Source organism: Oryzias latipes, chromosome 3, assembly GCF_053564925.1.
Source record: "Oryzias latipes strain Hd-rR chromosome 3, Olatipes_Hd-rR_3.1".
Lineage (NCBI taxonomy): Eukaryota > Metazoa > Chordata > Actinopteri > Beloniformes > Adrianichthyidae > Oryzias > Oryzias latipes.
The window spans coordinates 5716316-5733548 of NC_136239.1; the positions used below are offsets into that span (position 1 = coordinate 5716316).

The window sequence follows — 17233 nt, forward strand, 5'->3', positions numbered from 1 at the left end:
TCTGCTCGTCTTTATTGTTGCAGCAGTCCCTCTGTGTTCACCCGAGTGCGGCAGGTGCACCGGCAGCGGGAGGCGGGGGGAGACCTCCAGCCTGGGAGCAGCACCACGGCTGTCGAGTGAGTAGATGGAGGCGGAGCTTTGGACTCCGGGGTCACTTTAAGGTTCTTCCAAAAGCTGGTCTTCTCTGTTGAGCTGCTGGGAAGAGAAGGAGACTTCTGTCATGTCAGCTCAGATACCTGCTGACCTGCTTATGACTCGGTGATGTTTGTTCACTTGCCGTTCTTCCACCTTTGTCCTTTCACTGCTGCCTTTAGGGGGCGCCACAGCAAACCTCCATCTATCTGCACCATCCACCCTCATGTCCTCCTTCCTCTTTGGTCTTCCTATAGATTAAGGGTGTCAGAATCCCGGCCTCCTAGATGTTTTCCAACCAAACTGCCGTTGAAGCTCCTTATTGGCTAAACGCACCTGATCCAGCAGCAGATGAGACAGGGTTTCTGGAAACCAGCAGGAGGCCGGACCTCCAGGCCCCCGGTTTTAGACCTCTCCCTTGGTAGCTCCAACCTGAGCATCCTTCTGCCAACATCATCCCTGTTCCTCCTCTTACGTGTCCAAACATCTCCATCTGCTTCCCTGCATTGATCTCCAGAACATCTACCATGATCTGTTCCTCTGATGGATTCATTCCTGGTCCATTCTGGTCTCTCCCAAACAGAACCTCAGCATCTTCATCTCTGCTTCCTCCAGCTCTGCCTCCTATCTCTGCATCAGAGTCTCTGTCTCTGAATTGGCAGGTTCAACCGTTTACTTCCAGTACTTCCTGTTGGTTGAGTGCCCCTCCCAGCAGCTTCTACTCTCCTCACAACTGTGAATTGTTGGAATTGCTGCAGACGGGATGGTTCTGGGGACTGAAGTGGGTTTAGTTTTGTCTAAGAGGAGGATTCTGATGTGTGCTGCTCCTTTGATGGTGGTGATGGACCTGCACACTCAGTCTACTCTCTTCATGGATGCTGTCTCTTACAGGGGGGGGTGGGGGTCAAATCTTTACGTCCAAGAAGCAGGTCAGCGTGGTTCAGGTGTTGGTCCGGCGGTTGACCTCCTGTTGTTGCTTCATGAATCTCCCAGGGAGGGGCTGTCGGCGTCCCCAAAGAGGAGCTCACAGATGCCTTCGCGTGGATGCAGCAGCCTGCCGAGCAGCCAGCCGGAGCCCCTGCAGCAGGGGGGGTCGGCAGTGCCGCAGGGGAGCCTCAAGCCTGCCGTCGAGCCACCCGAAGAGCAGCAAGGGGCACCTCAGGCCCCTGAGCCCCCCCGTCCAGGTGCAGCAGACCCACAAAAACGGGTCTCCCAGCAGGCGGTCAACAGCACGGTCACCTCCACCCCCTCCAAGGTTTGTGCGTGCATGTGCTCGTGCAGTAATTGTGAGTGCATAGTAAAGTATTCTTAAGGCTGTCGTACAGTGTCCGGACGCCACACTCTAGTCGTTAGGACTCACCCCCTACTGACCGGCACACACGTATGCATCACGTGTGCGCCTAGAATGTCCAAACAAACGGCTTTGAATGTCCTCATTTGTATCAGTCAGGCTGCAGCAAAGAGCGCGCATGGATCACGTGAACAGACTCGAGGGCTACTCGCACAGTCAGCAGGTTTGTGGCGTGGGGTTGGTTGGGATGGTAAAAAGGAAACATTTTCACGACACGCCTGCGTCTCACCTACTCAGTGTTCGCTCCGAACGGCGGCACGCCCTTTAGAAAGCAACATTTTCCCTCGGAGCGCTCTGAGGCCTGCTCTATTTGCAGCGGTTCCCTGTGTTCCCCGCACAGGATTTTTCACCCGCAGAGGGTTGTAAGGGCAGTTGGGACTAAGGCATCAGCCACGTGTGTGCATTCCAGGGACATATATGTGTTCCACAGCAGCGAGTCACTGGTACGTCTGTACTCGAGTATGTCTGTCATCTGAGTACTTCTGATCATAGACCAACTCTGAATGCAGCTGCTGCTGCAGCATTGCAAAGGAGCTGCAGGAGGATTCATGTTCTGTCTACCAGGAGACGGGGGTCCAGTTTTTTCTCAGCTGCACATCTCCGGCTTACGAGTCAATGAGCTGATCTTGTCTTCTCTGAGCTCAAAGACGCGTGACAAAACTTTTCCTGGAGAGAGCCACCTGGCCTGGCTGTGGAACCGCTGAGTGTTTTGCTCCCATCTCTTCACAAAGTGTGGAGAACAGCCGCGCCTTCAGGGGTCTTGTTTTGGTGAAAGGCCTCAACGTCCGGGCGGCGTTACGGTTCTTTTAAGACGCTAACAACAGTAATTACGTCTTCAAATGTCACAGTTAGGATCAGGTTAATGGAAGTGACGTAAGAACCGCGGATATGCGGTCGCGTAGCGCAGTTTGTTTATGTTCCACCGCGAAAAAAAATCCAACGTCCAAAAATTAGTCTGGCCCCCACTTCTCAGCCTTGTACCAGACAAAATGCAAATACTGTGAATCACAGATTGAATTACTTTTTTTCTGGGGCCAGGAGATCTTTTTGTCTGCCAGCTGTCTCCTTGACACACTTTTCATTACCTGAATCCTGGGCGATTTGAGTCCAGTTTCCTCTCAGTTCGGTCAGTCGACTTCCATTTTATGCACAAGTTTAAGAAATCGCAACCATTCTACTTTGTCAGGGAGAGGAGTCACTGTGTGTTTTTCAACTTTTCAATGGGACTATCTACGAGTCTGAGCCTGGATTTACACCGGTCCGTCTGCGGTCCGTCTGCGGTCCGTCTGCGGTCTGTCTGCGGTGCGTCTGCGGTCCGTCTGCGGTCTGTCTGCGGTCTGTCTGGGGTCCGTCTGCGGTGCGTCTGCGGTCCGTCTGCGGTCTGTCTGCGGTGCATCTGCGGTCCGTCTGCGGTGTGTCTGCGGTGTGTCTGCGGTGCGTCTGCGGTGCGTCTGCAGTCTGTCTGCGGTCCGTCTGCGGTCTGTCTGCGGTGCGTCTGGGGTCTGTCTGCGGTCTTTCTGCGGTCTGTCTGCAGTCTGTCTGCGGTCCGTCTGCGGTGTGTCTGCGGTGCGTCTGGGGTCCGTCTGCGGTGCGTCTGCAGTCTGTCTGCGGTCCGTCTGCGGTCTGTCTGCGGTCTTTCTGCGGTCCGTCTGCGGTCTGTCTGCAGTGCGTCTGCGTGGGCCGTCCATCTGCTGACCGTCAGTTAGTTTACGGTGTCTCTGTTGTGTTGTGTGAAATGCATGTTTTGTGTGAGAAATGATGTTACGTTTTTTTACTTCCAAAATAAATCTGACGGTGTTATCTGTGGTGTTAAAGTACGTTGTTGCGTGGGCACGCCACCTTAAAATTAAATACAATTTTATGAAGTTTTATTTTGAAACCCGGACCAGTTTCCTGTTTCTCTGGCTCTATAAACTGACTGGAAAGAGAATTTCTGCGTAAAACCTGCGTTGCGTTGTGGAGGGACGGACGTCAGACACAGACATGACGGCGGTGATGTAAACATTCAGATGGATTAATGAACGTTCTATTTTTTGTGTCAGCACAACGGAGACGCACCGCAGACGGACCAGTGGAAGTCTGGCACGAGTCCTTGCTGCCCGTTGTGTCTCCTCAAAGCTCCAACAGCTCACTTCCTGATGGTTGCTGCTTTGAAACTGCTAAAAACTAAAGAAAACCGTCTAACTAAAAACAACTCATGTTTTAGTGTCGTAATTAAAGCTCAAAATCCTCCTGCTCTGGCACGTCATTTGAAGGTGCAAAACTTATTCCCAACTGTGACGTATTTTTGAAAAGAATCCACATCCAGGCCTCTGTGTCTCACAGGGAGAACCGGAGTCTCCGTTGCTCAGGAGAGCCGCCGGCCCGGCTCACCACAGACACGTACGCACCATCCAGGAGGTGCGGACCACCATCACGCGCATCATCACAGACGTCTACTATGAGGATGGCAGGGAGGTGGATCGCAGGGTCACAGAGGTCAGTCGGTCCTGTGGTGCATCTGTGTGTCCATCCCGTGAACCCAAAGTGCAGGCGGCAAACCGGCAAACTCCAGGCCTGCAGGGCCAGAGTGCAACATGTTTTCCAACTGGCCTGCCATTGAAACGTCTCATTAGCAAAACCCACCTGATCCAGGTAATCGGCACCTAGTAGGGCCGGGTCTCTGAAAACCCCCTGACCTAGAGTCCTATTGATTTGGTAAAACATTTAGGTTGTACGGTTATCTTACGGTGGTAAATACTGAATACCTCCTGATGCTTTTCTCTGTAAAGTCAGCAGGAAGAACAGAACAGACTGGTGATATGTGACACATACATGAACAGATCATGTCTGTGACACGGACACTCTGTGGCTTTTCTACTCATCGTTTTTATCAGCAGGTGAGGTTAGAACCCAGCCTGTTTGCAGTTCTTTGCTTTTGTAGTTCTAGAAAAATATCACAAGGATCAATCAAGGAAAAGATTTGAACGAAGTTGCTCCATGTTCAGATATGCTCTTAAAGCTTCAGCTGTGCTGCATAAATCAGCTCTTATGGTAAGAGCATGGTTCTGGTCGTAAATGTTCTAGTTTGACACAAACCTTACAGCCCCAGTTTGGATCACATGTCTCTTTGTTGTCATTTATTGCAGGAATTCCAGTTTTTATAGTATTTATTTCCCAAGAATCTACTACAGGTTTTTAGAAAATCTGTAAAATAAACTTTGTCTGGATGTTTTAGGAAGAGGATTACATTTGTATCTTCTAAAATTAGGCCTGAAACTGTCTGAAAATCACAACTATCAGCTTTTAACTTTTGTTTTTGTTTTTGGTGCAGTCATTTTATTTTAGTCTGACACCAGAAACGGAAAAATCCAGGACTTGTGGAGGCTGTGAACTGGTCCAAGGTCGTTTCTCACCGGCGAGCTCGTGTTTTCAATCCGGTAGTACGTTCCATTAGAGAAAGTGATCAAACTGGCTGGGATCAGAATAGCTTCCAAAGGCTTCAGTACCAACAGAACCGACCCAGCAGAACACAGGTTAACAGTTCCATTCCTGGCCAAACTCCCCCAAAAAAACCTGTGTCCTATTCTAGAACATAGTTTCTGCAGAGCAGCAGGAGTTCATTAAAAACAACCGTGAACCCCCTTCCCGTCACCCACTGGTTACACGCTTTCCCACTAGCTTACAGCCCCCAACCTAACATTAGCGGAGCAACAGAAATGGCAGCAATATTGCAGCTATCCAGCCATCCAGTTTAGATCCAGATTCCATCTCAGACCAGGAAAGCAAAGACATTCATGGATCTGTTTGTCGGACAGTGGATGATCAGAACGGAGCAGAGCAGGAAGACTTTGGCTTGCAGACTGTAGCTTCTATGTCGCAGCCACAAGCTTTTTCTAACGGCATTTTCTGATGGATCAGTGATGCTGAGCATCTCTGGCCTTTTCTCTTTGACTGCATTCAGACTTATGTCTGGAATTTGATGCTGTTTTTGTGTCTGGTCATTAAGACATAAGAAGTGCCGCTCACCCCCTGGTCTTTGACCCCCCCCAGGAGAGTGAGGAGCCTGTGGTGGACTGCCAGGTCTTGGAGGAAGTTTCTCCGTGCCGCACAGGCAGCAGCTCGGTCACCTTGGGGGACCTGGCGGACATCAGCTCCCTGTCCTCCAAGGCCTCCAGCCTGCAGCACAGCTCTGGGGGCACCAGCAGCAGCACGGGCCCCCCAAGGCCAGACTTCGTCATTCCTCCCAGCAGAGGGGCAAGATCCATGAGGTACTGCACCCCCCTGTCTTTGTGTTCCCCTTGCATGCTGAGTCTTCACTCTTTTTCTGACCTTTGAACTCTTGACCTTCCTGTGGCTGACTGATTCCAGGGCCGCCACAGGCATGAACATTGGGGGCACCATGCCTTAATGAGCCCCCCAGGTTCATGCCTGTGCAGCCAGACCAACTGTTCGTCCCCTCTGTGTGTCTGCAGTCCCAGAAGGGGAGGTGGGCATTTACAGAGGGGTCACAGGGGTAACAGGGTGGGGTCAGTGGCCTCCCCAGGCAGAGGCTTCAATACTTCAGGGTCCCGGGCCTTCCTCCCCATGACCCCTCGGGGTAGGGCTAGAAGGGGCCGGCCCCCATCCCGCTCCTTCATGTCCAGGTGAGTCTTCCCGGAGACTTGTTCCTGCACTCCAACACCCCCCCCCCACTCCCCCCCCTCCCGCAGCAGCCGCAGTAACGCTCCACTTTCCTCCTGTCACTAATCCTATCTGCATTTGAAAAACTCTGTAATCGTTTTGAACCTTTTGGTAACCCACTGGGCGGTGACATAACAGTAACCGGTTAGCCTGGCAATAACATGCTGGTGGTTTGGTGCTACCCTGCTGATAACTGTTGGTAAGTTGTTAGTAACCTGACATACACCTTTTGGTTACTTGTTAGCAGCTTGTTGGTAACTGAATAGTTGCATAATAGTAACCTGCTAGTGGCTCGTTAAGTACCTGGTGGTAACCTCTTGGTTTGCTGGTGGTTATTGGTAGAATTGTAATCTGTACATTTCTTGTTGGTTACAGGATAGTAGGAAATCGGTGGGTTGTCATGGTGTCTAGATCAGTGTTTTTCAACCAGTGTGCCGCGGCGCACTAGTCTGCCGTGGGAGAAGGTCAGGTGTGCCGTGGGAAATTACCCATTTTCTAAAAACATCTACCATCTCCAGGATATCAGCTCCGAGTTCATCCAAACAGGCCCTGATAAAACACTGAGTAGTTAGGAATATTAAAGATCATAAAATACTTTTTTCTTTGTGTTTATTTGATTCTATTAAAGACATTTTGATAAGAATGATGGTACCGGGATTTAGCCGCAGCTTCAGCTGTGTTTGGATGTTCTTGGATGTTTGATGAGGTTATCTGGACGCTGAGGACTGTGACGAGTAGGGGTGTAACAATACGCTAAAACCTCAATTCGGTTCAGTTCAGAGTTTCATAGGGCTCGGTTTTATAATAAAGTTTTATTGACTGTAGAAGAGAACTGGACTGAGCCAGTGTGGCGTCAAAACGGTTTACTTCTGACTCCAACGAAATGAAGGCAATTCAGTCACCGTTTCTACGTTATATGGAGGCAGCCATGCTGTAGCCAGACCTCGTCAGTAAGCACTGATTGGTCTGAGTCTACGTTTCTATGCAGGGCTCCAGACTAACTTTTTTCACTAGGAGCACTGTGGCCCCTAACTGAAAATTTTAGGGGCGCAACCAGAAAATTTAGGGGCGCATACCATAAATCAACATGCTAACCATGTCTACTCATTTCCACTGTATTACTAATAAATACTTTAATGATAGATGCAGAAATTACAATGTGCTGTTTCTAATACAGTGTCACATTTTATTCTGCACTTTTGAAGATGCAACAAGAAGGTAAACTGACAGCAGCATCGCTGTCATGACAGTACAAATAGTAAACAAAACGGATGGAAATTTATCTTTGTGACACCAAATCAGTGCAGCCAAGATGCACAATGAGCGTGTTTGAGATCACCCAGGTGGACGCAACGCTGCACAGATCATCTGGTGTGAGACAAATATTTTTGTTTTTGCTCCAACATCAACTGTCAATCATCACAAAAATATCGCGAGAAAGGGGTGAGAGCAAGGGGCAAACCTACCCGGACACAGCTGGAAATTTAGTACTGAACTGACTGAAAGCTGCCCTACAGACTACAAAGCAATGCATTATGGGACATGTGTCCTGATGGTTTTTGTAGTGCAGTGATTAAAATAATTTTAAATACCAATTCATTAAAAAAGGCTACATACATTACAAGACATTAAAATAATCATAAAATATATAATAACACAGATCATACTAAGGGGGAGAGGAATATTAAAACTAAATTGAATGTTAAGGACAACTCCAACTTCCTGTTCTCCTTCAGTCTTGCTTTAGATTCGCCTTCATCTCACAGCCCCCCCCCCCCCCCCCCCTTCTGGTCTCCCCAACGATCCAGGCGAGCCGCCGGTTCATCTTAAACACGTCTATCGTTGCATTTTCCCCACGTGTTTTAAATGTGTCTAAGGCTAATCTTGTTGTTGCTCGCACGTGTTTAAAGTTCAAGCCCCGTTAGCTGTCACGCATGTAGGTGTGGGACATTTACTCTCCTCAGCTGACCCGACTCCCGCGGGAGCGGTGTGCTGCCGTAAACCGTTTGGTTGCGGCTGGTGCGTTTGCCTTAACCAAAACCTAAACCTTCCTCCGGGTCTGTGCGGCCCAGAGAAAAGTTCAGCACGGACTGCATGTATTTAGAAAATTACGAGCGAATAAATACGTTCTAAAGGAAAGTAAGGAACTCCTTAATGTGGTCCGGGGAGGGGGATGTCAGGTTTCCTGCTTTCAAGCCCTGTCATTGTCACGCCCCCCAAGAGTCATATACCCCACTGTGATTGGTTGGTCATCTCCGTGCACGACAATGAAAAAGTGTCTTTCATACAAACTGGCGGGCTGCAGTAACATTAAGCCTTCATATTAAGGCGGGGGCCGCAAAATATCATCTTGGGGGCCGCAAATAGCCCGCGGGCCGCGAGTTTGAGACCCCTGCTGTACACTCTGGCACTGGTACACTAGCCGCAGGTCGGAAGAATGAATCAATAGTTCGCTTGCTCATAGCTCAGACGCACATATCAGGTTGTGATGATATTTGTCTCCGTTTCCTTCCCACAGATGTTTACGCACTTGATTATCTCTAGGCCCCGCCCCCTCCACGCATTTAGCCACTTAAAGTGACTTTCCCTATTCTTCTCACACGCATTGCCCGCCTCACAGACATGTATCACGAGAGTGTGTGCTCGCGTTTGATGAGTATGTGCGCTAGTGTGTGTGTCTCCCTGCGTGCGTGTGCGCTCGCGTCTCATTGATCGTTTCATTGCTCATTGACGTGCCCCTTCCACGTTTAATGTATAAAAAAATACGGAGGGTGGGGGAGGCAAATTTACTGGTAGCACATGTGCGACTGGATGTTAAATTCAGTCGCACACTCTCAAATTTTGGTCGCAAAATGCGACCAATTGGTCGCAGTCTGGAGCCCTGCTATGGCAACTACTATCGCCAAACAGGAGTGAGCTTGTTGGAAGGACACGCCCCTGTTACCGAAAGCGGGCATGGGAGAATCTGTCGAGTGTCTCAAATGTTCGAGGTGTCAGTAGCTTTTATTGATGCATCTGATTGGTCAGTTTATAACTGTAATAACTTGTACTAAGGTAATATCTTGGAAAAAAATGAGTATTATCAAGAAGATGTTAAAAACAGGTATTAGAGCAAGAATGGTTCTTCTGACCAATAGAATGACTGAGTAACAGCTGTTTATTTCTCTATAGAAGTCTATGGGATTTTAGCTTTTTTGGAGCCAGCGGGTACTTTCTGTTTGGAACCCCAAGGGGGAGGAGTCACCCAGTCCTGTTCTCTTATACAGTCAATGATTCCATGTGAAGAAGATGATCTGTGTTTTTTAAGTTAGGGAATTGGAATAAGTTTAAAAAATCCTTAAAATTTGTGATGAAGACAAAAAAATTACACAGATGTTACATTAGGATTTGGTATTGGCTATTGATTTGTGGTTTGAAATAATTTTTCTCTGGAGTAGTTTGCAGACACTAAATGTTCTGAATATACTATTAATAATTAGGGATGGGTACCGAGCCCCGGTATTGAACGCGCCCCGGGGCCACATTCTTGAAGACTGCAGTATCGTTAAGATCTGACCTGAACGGTTCTGCTATCAGTACTGGAGAAGTCGCTTTATTTTTTGTGTCCTGGCATATGTAACTCATCAAGTCAGTCAATTTTCCTTTAATTAATGATGTTAATTTCGCTGTTTTCGCTGAACAGGAGAGGTCTGTCTGCCTATTTGTGTGCACGGGGGGCGGGGCTGTTCAGACAGTACGCGCCGCGCGCACACAAACAAGGCAAGGCAGGGCACACACAGTCAGTGGTGGTTTTGTAGGGGACACGTGAGCGCCCCCCGAAAAAATCCTTTTATCCCCCTGTACTCTAAGAACACCCATTTCCGTGTAAAATGAATGAAGTTTGCGTCAAGGAGTCCCCACCATCCTGTCACCTTGCTGCTACGATGACCGTATGTTGCGCTGTCTGTGAACACGCTGCGTGCGAGGGGGGCTGCACGCGGAGCAAACAACGTACAGGTAGAAAAGGCCCACCGCTTATGTTCCAGACCCGCAACAAACTAACGGCTGCTTCCTAAAACTTAATAAGAATGAATAGCTAATGATATTCATCATATATAAAGTTAATATAGTTTATTGGGTTTACTGGATTTAAAGAAAAATAAATAAATAAAAACTAATCTGCATCAAAGTGAATTTGTTTCCATCATCTCACTTAACTTAACTCTGGTGTTTGACAGACAGAAAAGTCTGTTCAAGGTTGTGGAAAATGGACAAAAGATCAAAGGAAATATCACGCTCAGAAAGAAAAAAAAAATGAAATTAAATAATTAAATAAATGTCCTGTCTGGAACATTCTCATGTATAAAGTAAAATGTTTTGTTAAAAAAAACAATGTTGCAAAATGAGGAAATAAAACACTTTATGTTCTCAATTTGTTATTTATTTATTTATTTTTCGTCCTTAAAAAGGATCGATAAGAGTACCGTTAAAATACCGGATCGATAAGCAGTATCGATAAGAGTAGTAGTACCGTTAAAACCTTAACGACACCCATCCCTATTAATAATGAATGTTTAGAAAGATAGTAGCTGCGTTTCCATTACACAAAACGTTTTTAAAATTCCAGAAATGTCGAAAAAACACAATGTCGCAATTGCACCGTTTCCATTAAATCTTTGCGAATAAACACAAACAAAATCACCTCAAAAATATGGTGACGGATGTGAGCAATACTTTGATTTAGATTAGGGCTGCACAATATGAGGAAAACTTCCGATATTTGTGATTAAAATTGTGATGAAAATATAACTTGCGCTACATGAACAAATAGCAAAACAACTAAATACATAATTTCCATTTCACTGCAACAGTTGAGATAAAATTAGAGTCAACAAAACTTAAATTATGACCCTCGTCTACTTAGAGGGTGAACGTCTAACATCAAAGGGTTCCATCCGATTGGTCAAATGCATAAACGTATTTATGTGACTTGTTAAATACTTCAAGCTGCCATAAGATAGTTTTAGCACATTTAAGGTAGCCATTTATCGGAATTTGCGATTTTAAAACAGCCTTTTGCTTCATCATCTGGACAAAAATAAGCGGTAAGAGGTGAACTTTCTCTCTGAACTGATGCTATGTTCAACCCATTGGAAAGATCAGCATAGATATATATATATATATATATATCGCTTTATATCGCCAAATCTTGACTAACGTGGTGGTGCGGCGCAACATGTAACAAATAGTCCGCTTTTTGTGAGAAAGTGATCCAAATCGGGGGAAAAAACAAGAATTAAGGACCAAAATCTGGTTAATATGTATTGCTTTTGTAAGTGACCGTGGTATAAGCGAGTTAACGGTCTTCGAAGTGTGCATTATTACTTTTTAACGCACTTCGCAGAAGCAACAGTCCTCCGCTTCGCGTCGGACGGTTTTCACGACGTGCGTTAAGAAATAATGCACACTTCGTCGGCCATTAACCCTTACATATCTGTAGACACCCTGTCTGTTAGTTAGTTGTTAGTGACTTGCTAGTTACCTGTAGGGGACTTGTTTGTAATATGATAGATTGAAGTCGGTGTTTATTTGTAACCTGTTGGTTATTTTTAGTAACTTGTGTATTACGTGTTTCTATCATGATAGAATGAAGTCGGCTTGTTTGTTGGTAACTTGCTGGTCACCTGTTGTGGATTGTTAATAAGCTGTCGGCTGTTTGCAACCCAACATTGCACAGAGTGTAAGCCTGTATCCCTGTCTTCTGAAGAGGGGGGGCTGTTGGCTCGCTGCAGAGGACCGTCGCTCACGGACACACGCCGTCTTCTTCAGAGGAGGAACCCTACACCCTCATCGGGCCCCCGCTCCTCCCCGTCAGCCCCACAGACCCCAAACCCCCAAGCCGCTCAGATTCCCTCAGGTCCTCGCCGGAAGTGGCGAGCTCGGCCGGCAGCAGCTTCGTGGGACTGCGCGTCGTTGCCAAATGGTCCTCCAACGGCTACTTCTACTCGGGCCGCATCATGAAGGATGCCGGGGAGGGGCGGTTTCGCCTGCGTTTCGATGACGGCTACGAGTGTGAGGTGGCGGGAAGGGACATCCTGCTGTGTGACCCCATCCCCGTGGAGACAGAGGTCACAGCTCTGCTGGAAGACGAGTACTTCAGCGTAGGTGAGGAAGATTAGCGGGTCCTCAACCTCTGAAGTCCTTCAACATCATGTGATTGAATCGTTAGTGACTGGAAATTTGGGTTTATGGAACAGAAATCTACAAATGTGTGTGTTTGTGTGTGTGAAGGGGTTGTGAAGGGCCACAGGGCTGAGGGCTCCGAGCTGTTCTACAGCATCGAGCGGGACGGCCAAAGGCACTGGCACAACCGCACCGCGGTCATCCTGTCTCTGGACCAGGGGAACCGGCTGAGGGAGCAGCACAGCCTGGGACCCTATGAAACGAGCACCCCCCTGACCAAAGCATCCGACATCAGCCTGGGTAAGACGTCGCCAACACAGGTGTGGCTTTTGTCACTTTTGATCAGCGGGAACTTCTGCCTCTGGCTTGCTGTGTTGCCGTCAGGGATGCCACATCCCTAGTTTCCATGCCAACAAACATCTTCTGGTGTGTCACAGAAAACATGGTTTTGAACACGCACACACACACACACACAGGTCTGTTTGTGCATGTTTGTGTGTCTGCATATGTGTGTGATTGCGACCATGTGATTGTGACCGCGACTCCTGCTGCTTCATCAGCGTGGTGATCAAAAATCCCACACCATCACAGCTCTAGTTTATATCTTCTGGAATACTGCGGTCTTGAAGAATGTTGCCCTGGGGCTCGTTCAATACCGGGGCTCGGTACCCATCCCTAGGAAAGGGGCACGGTGGAGAAAAATCACTGAAGCGGTGGCTTTGCATACAGCCAAAGACATGGTACCCATATATACCGTGGAGAAGACGAGGTTTATTAATTTATTTAAAACCTTAGACCCCAGATCTGAGCTGGATTGTTAATCCTTTAGAAAATGGTGCTACTGTCAAGGTGAATGTTTGTCTCCTTTTAGTCTAGACTACAAAGAGTGACTTCAAACACAGCTGGGACTTTGATTCCAAGAGTGTGTTCATTTATTTACTATTCATCCCAGAAATGGGGGTTACATTTGTCTTGAGTTTGATTAAATAAAAGCAAAATTTGTCTGCCGTTTGTACTTATTGCTTTCCTTGGGTAGAAAAAGTCGGAAATCGAATGAAAAAATAAATAAAATCAGAGATTTTATTTTTAGTCCATATCGCCCAGACCTAGTGTGTGTGTGTCTGCGTATGTGTGTGTGCGTGTGTAGGTGTGTGTGTGCATGTGTGTGTAGCTGTGTGCATGTGTGTGTGTACGTATGTGTATGCATGTGTGTGTATCTGCGTATGTGTGTGTGTACATATGTGTGTCTGCATATGTGTGTGTATCTGCGCATGTGTGTGTGTACATATGTGTGTGTAGATATGCGTGTGTATCTGCGTATGTGTGTAGATATGTATGTGCATGTGTGTGTGTCTAAGTATGTGTGTGTGTGTAGATATGTGTGTGCATGTGTGTGTAGCTGTGTGTATGTGTGTGTCCTCAGATCTGCCGAGCCGTTTTGTGTGCAGACCTTCTCCCACGGGCGCCTCGCAATGTTCAGACCGTCATCTGAGCTGACCTGTCTTCCTTGCAGATAACCTGGTGGAGGGGAAGAGGAGGCGCAAAGGAACCCCAGGGGGGGCGCACACCCCCAACCGCAGCTCCTCTAGCAGCCCTCGGACCCCCGGCCCCTCCGGCAAAAGGAAGCTAATGGCTCCAGAGGAGAACCGGACGCCGTCAAAGAGGGGACGCAGAGGGGGGGGGTCTCGAGCGGGTATGGTCACCTGGCTGCCCCGGCTCTGAGGGGTCTCTGAATGGGGGGGGTGGGGGGTAACTAGTCGATGTGCAGGTTTTCTGGGGTTTTGTTTTTAGCAGCTGTTTTAACTTTGTATTGAATTGAATGAGAAAGTTTGAAAATTCCGACGTTTGACGTCCTGCTGGCCTGATCCATTCATCCATCCGCTGCTGCTTCCTGCCCCCGGCTGGAGCAGCCATGAAGGGGTGAGCGCTGTGGGGGCTGCAGGTGTGGGTTCACAGGTGGAGGGGGTGTGTCACAAGGGCGGGGCTTTGATGGTTGGAAAGGTCACGTCGATGACTTTCTTGATGCTCCTCATCTCTGGAAACAACATAGCCCCCCCATGTTGGGGGGGGGGGTTAGGACAACTCTGTGCTTCAGCTTCTCTCCTGAAGCGGATCTTTCTTCTTTTTCCGCTGCTCCAGTTCGAGTTAGAAAATGTGAGCCGACAGAAAAGATAAAAGCATGTTTAAAAAAACCATAAAGGTTTCTGGTTGAAAACCACGGAACCCGTTATCCTTTAATGTCCTCCAGAGAACAGAACCAAAGTCCTCATAAGGAAAGCAGCTTCTGGACAGTTTAGTTCTGGTTCTGTAGTGCTGTGAAGCCCCTCCCCTTTAGGCTCCTCCCCCATCAAACGTGGGGTCAGAATTAGGATTCACCCTCTGAATCAGCCCCGTCTGCGTTTCTGTCTGTGAAGGTTCGGTGGTGGAGGCATGGTGGTGTGGGCTGCTCTTTATGCTTTAGCTGCTCTCTCTCGTTCTATCTAATCTGGGTCTTCATCTCCACAGCTCAGCGGTTTACCGTCTGTAACACGTCCGGCAGCGGCACCGAGCTCCCAGGTCAGTCCGGTGACCCGGCGGAGACGCACGGCCCCCTTCCCCAGAACGCGTCCCTCTTCATGGGTTTCGCTTTCATGCTGACGGCCTCGTCCGAGACCGACCGGCTGTCAAACCTGGCCTTCAGCGAGGATGAGGAGGGTGAGGCAGACTAGAGAAGCAGAGCTGGTAGTGACCCTTGGTTAACCAGGTGACCCCCCTCCCTGCTGCTTACCTGGATGAGGTGTTCTTAGTCAGAATGTGAAAACACCTGAGTCTGGTAACCAGCAGTCTGGGTGGGCGACCCCATCCCACCCTTAGACTGTGACCTGGCTGGGTTGGTGCCAACCTCCACAGATGTAACTAACTAACTGTGAAGAAATGGGATTCCTGAGGTGGTTGGATTACTTTGTTGCTGTGTTTGCAGATTACGTGCAGACGGGTCCGTATAACAAAGCCTACACAGAGTCCCAGCTGCAAGCCGGGGGGGGCTTCATCCTCCCGGACTTCAATGAGGAGCAGGTACGACCCGAGAACTTTACCAGAGCTTGAACTGTTGCTTGCTTTAAGGAGAAGAAGGAAAAAACGTTCACATGATCGTAGTAAAGGTCAGTGGGTGCAGGACTGTCATGCAGGAAATCTGGATTGGCTTCCCGGGGTAAACAATGATGACCTTTAATTTAAAAAGTTCTGTCTAAAGATTTTCTTTAAAAAAAAACAACTTTCCTAAAAAAAAAAAAAAAAGTTATTTTTAAAAAAAGTGCTAAAAACTAAAAATCAAAAAAAAAAAAAATTAAAAAACCCCAACCCCCCCACACTTAAAAAAGAAACGAAACTTTTTTATTTTTAGAAAATTCTGCTGTGGGCAGTGGTCAGCGCTCTCGCCTCACAGCAAGAAGGCCCCAGGTTCAAGTCCCAGCTGGGGGACCTGAACCGTAACATCAATGGGGACCTTTCATGTTTGCATGTGTGGGTTTTCTTCCTCCCACCGTCCAGAAATGATGCTTCAGGTTAATGGTTGCTCTAAATTGTCCATAGCTGTGAGTGTGTAGGGGTGCAGGATTGGCTCCAGCAGCCCCGTGACCCCGAAAGGGAACAACCGGATTAAAAGATGAATGAATTCAAGTTCTGCTGTCTTTTCCTGGAGTTTTTCTGCTGTGTGTCGTTAACCCCCTTCCCCCCTCCCCCAGTGTCAGGCGGCCTACCAGAGCCTGCTGATCGCAGACCAGCACTGCCGCACCAGGAAGTACCTGCTGTGCGTGTCCAGCGGCGTGCCGTGTGTGTCTCACATTTGGGTTCGGGACTGCTGCAGAGAAAACAAGCTGCTGAACTACAGGAACTACTTGCTGCCGGCAGGGGCGGGGCCTGACGGCGCCATCGTGGAGTGGTGAGCCTTTACTCTACTTTAACCCTGAACTCTGGCTGAAGAGATAGAAATGAGATAGAAACTCGTGCGTTTACTTTGTTCTTTTTCTCCAAGCAGAAACTCTTTCTTTTGCTGATGCAGCCGTATTTCTTGTTTGATGGGCGTGTGTGTATCTATCTATCTATATAGAGAGATATAGATATATAGAGATAGAGTTAGATATACATATACACACAATGTTTCCACTTCCGTGCTTGACAGTGTGGGTGGTGTTCTTGTGGTTTTCGAGAGCATGTGTTTATCAAAGAGCTCAGTTTTTGATCTGATTACAGCAACTTCTCCCATTCCCTCTGTAAATCCTGACAGTGTTCAAACTTCAGGCGGGTCTGCACATGTGCCTTCTTAACCCTTGTGCTAGCTTAGATGACCCCCCCTTACATTGACGTGTTCTCCCTACCATGACAAAGGTGGATAAAGGTGGAAAGATTTCATGTAATCCATGGACACCAGTGAAGATCACAAATCATTGAAGAAAAAAGGTTCAGAGCACTGTCTAGTGGGTCTAGATGACCCAACTCCCAATGTTAAAGTGCCTAGGATAGAACAAGGGTTACAGTGGGCAAACCTACAAAATTAGGGAGGGGTCAAATACTTACTTTCTGCACTTAAATGATGTCTTCACTGTGTATTTCTGTGGCTGGCCTCCTTTTGCAGACATTGTACTCGCCATAAGTCAGAAATCTCATTCACGTCTCCTCACTCCCTTTCAAACAGTTTATCACAAACACTGGTTGCCTAAAATAAACCCTTTTTCCCCATCAGGCATCCGCGCTGCAGCCCCTTCAAGGCCCTGCACGTCCTGCTGCTGTCGCAGCAGCCGCAGGAGCTGTGGGCGCAGCTGGCCACCATGGGCGGGGCCTCCTCAGTGCGGCAGCTGCAGGTGGACGACAGCTCAGGTACAGAATGTGACGCTCACAGCGGAGTCCGAGACTTCGCCTCTTCGTCACATGCTGACCTTTGGCCCCTGC

The 17233-nt window shown here is 48.1% G+C and overlaps 1 protein-coding gene across 12 annotated transcripts in view; it reads left to right on the plus strand.

Annotated features, from left to right (window-relative positions):
• tp53bp1 (tumor protein p53 binding protein, 1) overlaps positions 1-17233 on the plus strand; it is a 30748-nt gene that overhangs the window by 13232 nt on the left and 283 nt on the right. For 4 of the 12 annotated variants that reach the window (XM_078944148.1, XM_078944150.1, XM_078944147.1 and 1 more), the window contains 12 exons: positions 24-116; positions 1126-1387; positions 3809-3961; positions 5516-5733; positions 5845-6108; positions 11892-12289; positions 12416-12607; positions 13821-14000; positions 14813-15001; positions 15267-15361; positions 16030-16226; positions 17028-17161. In XM_078944148.1, the coding sequence (XP_078800274.1) occupies positions 24-116; positions 1126-1387; positions 3809-3961; positions 5516-5733; positions 5845-6108; positions 11892-12289; positions 12416-12607; positions 13821-14000; positions 14813-15001; positions 15267-15361; positions 16030-16226; positions 17028-17161 (2375 nt within the window). The remainder of the gene's footprint in view (positions 1-23; positions 117-1125; positions 1388-3808; positions 3962-5515; positions 5734-5844; positions 6109-11891; positions 12290-12415; positions 12608-13820; positions 14001-14812; positions 15002-15266; positions 15362-16029; positions 16227-17027; positions 17162-17233) is intronic. The other 8 variants (XM_020711474.2, XM_020711482.2, XM_078944153.1 and 5 more) reach the window with 4 other exon arrangements.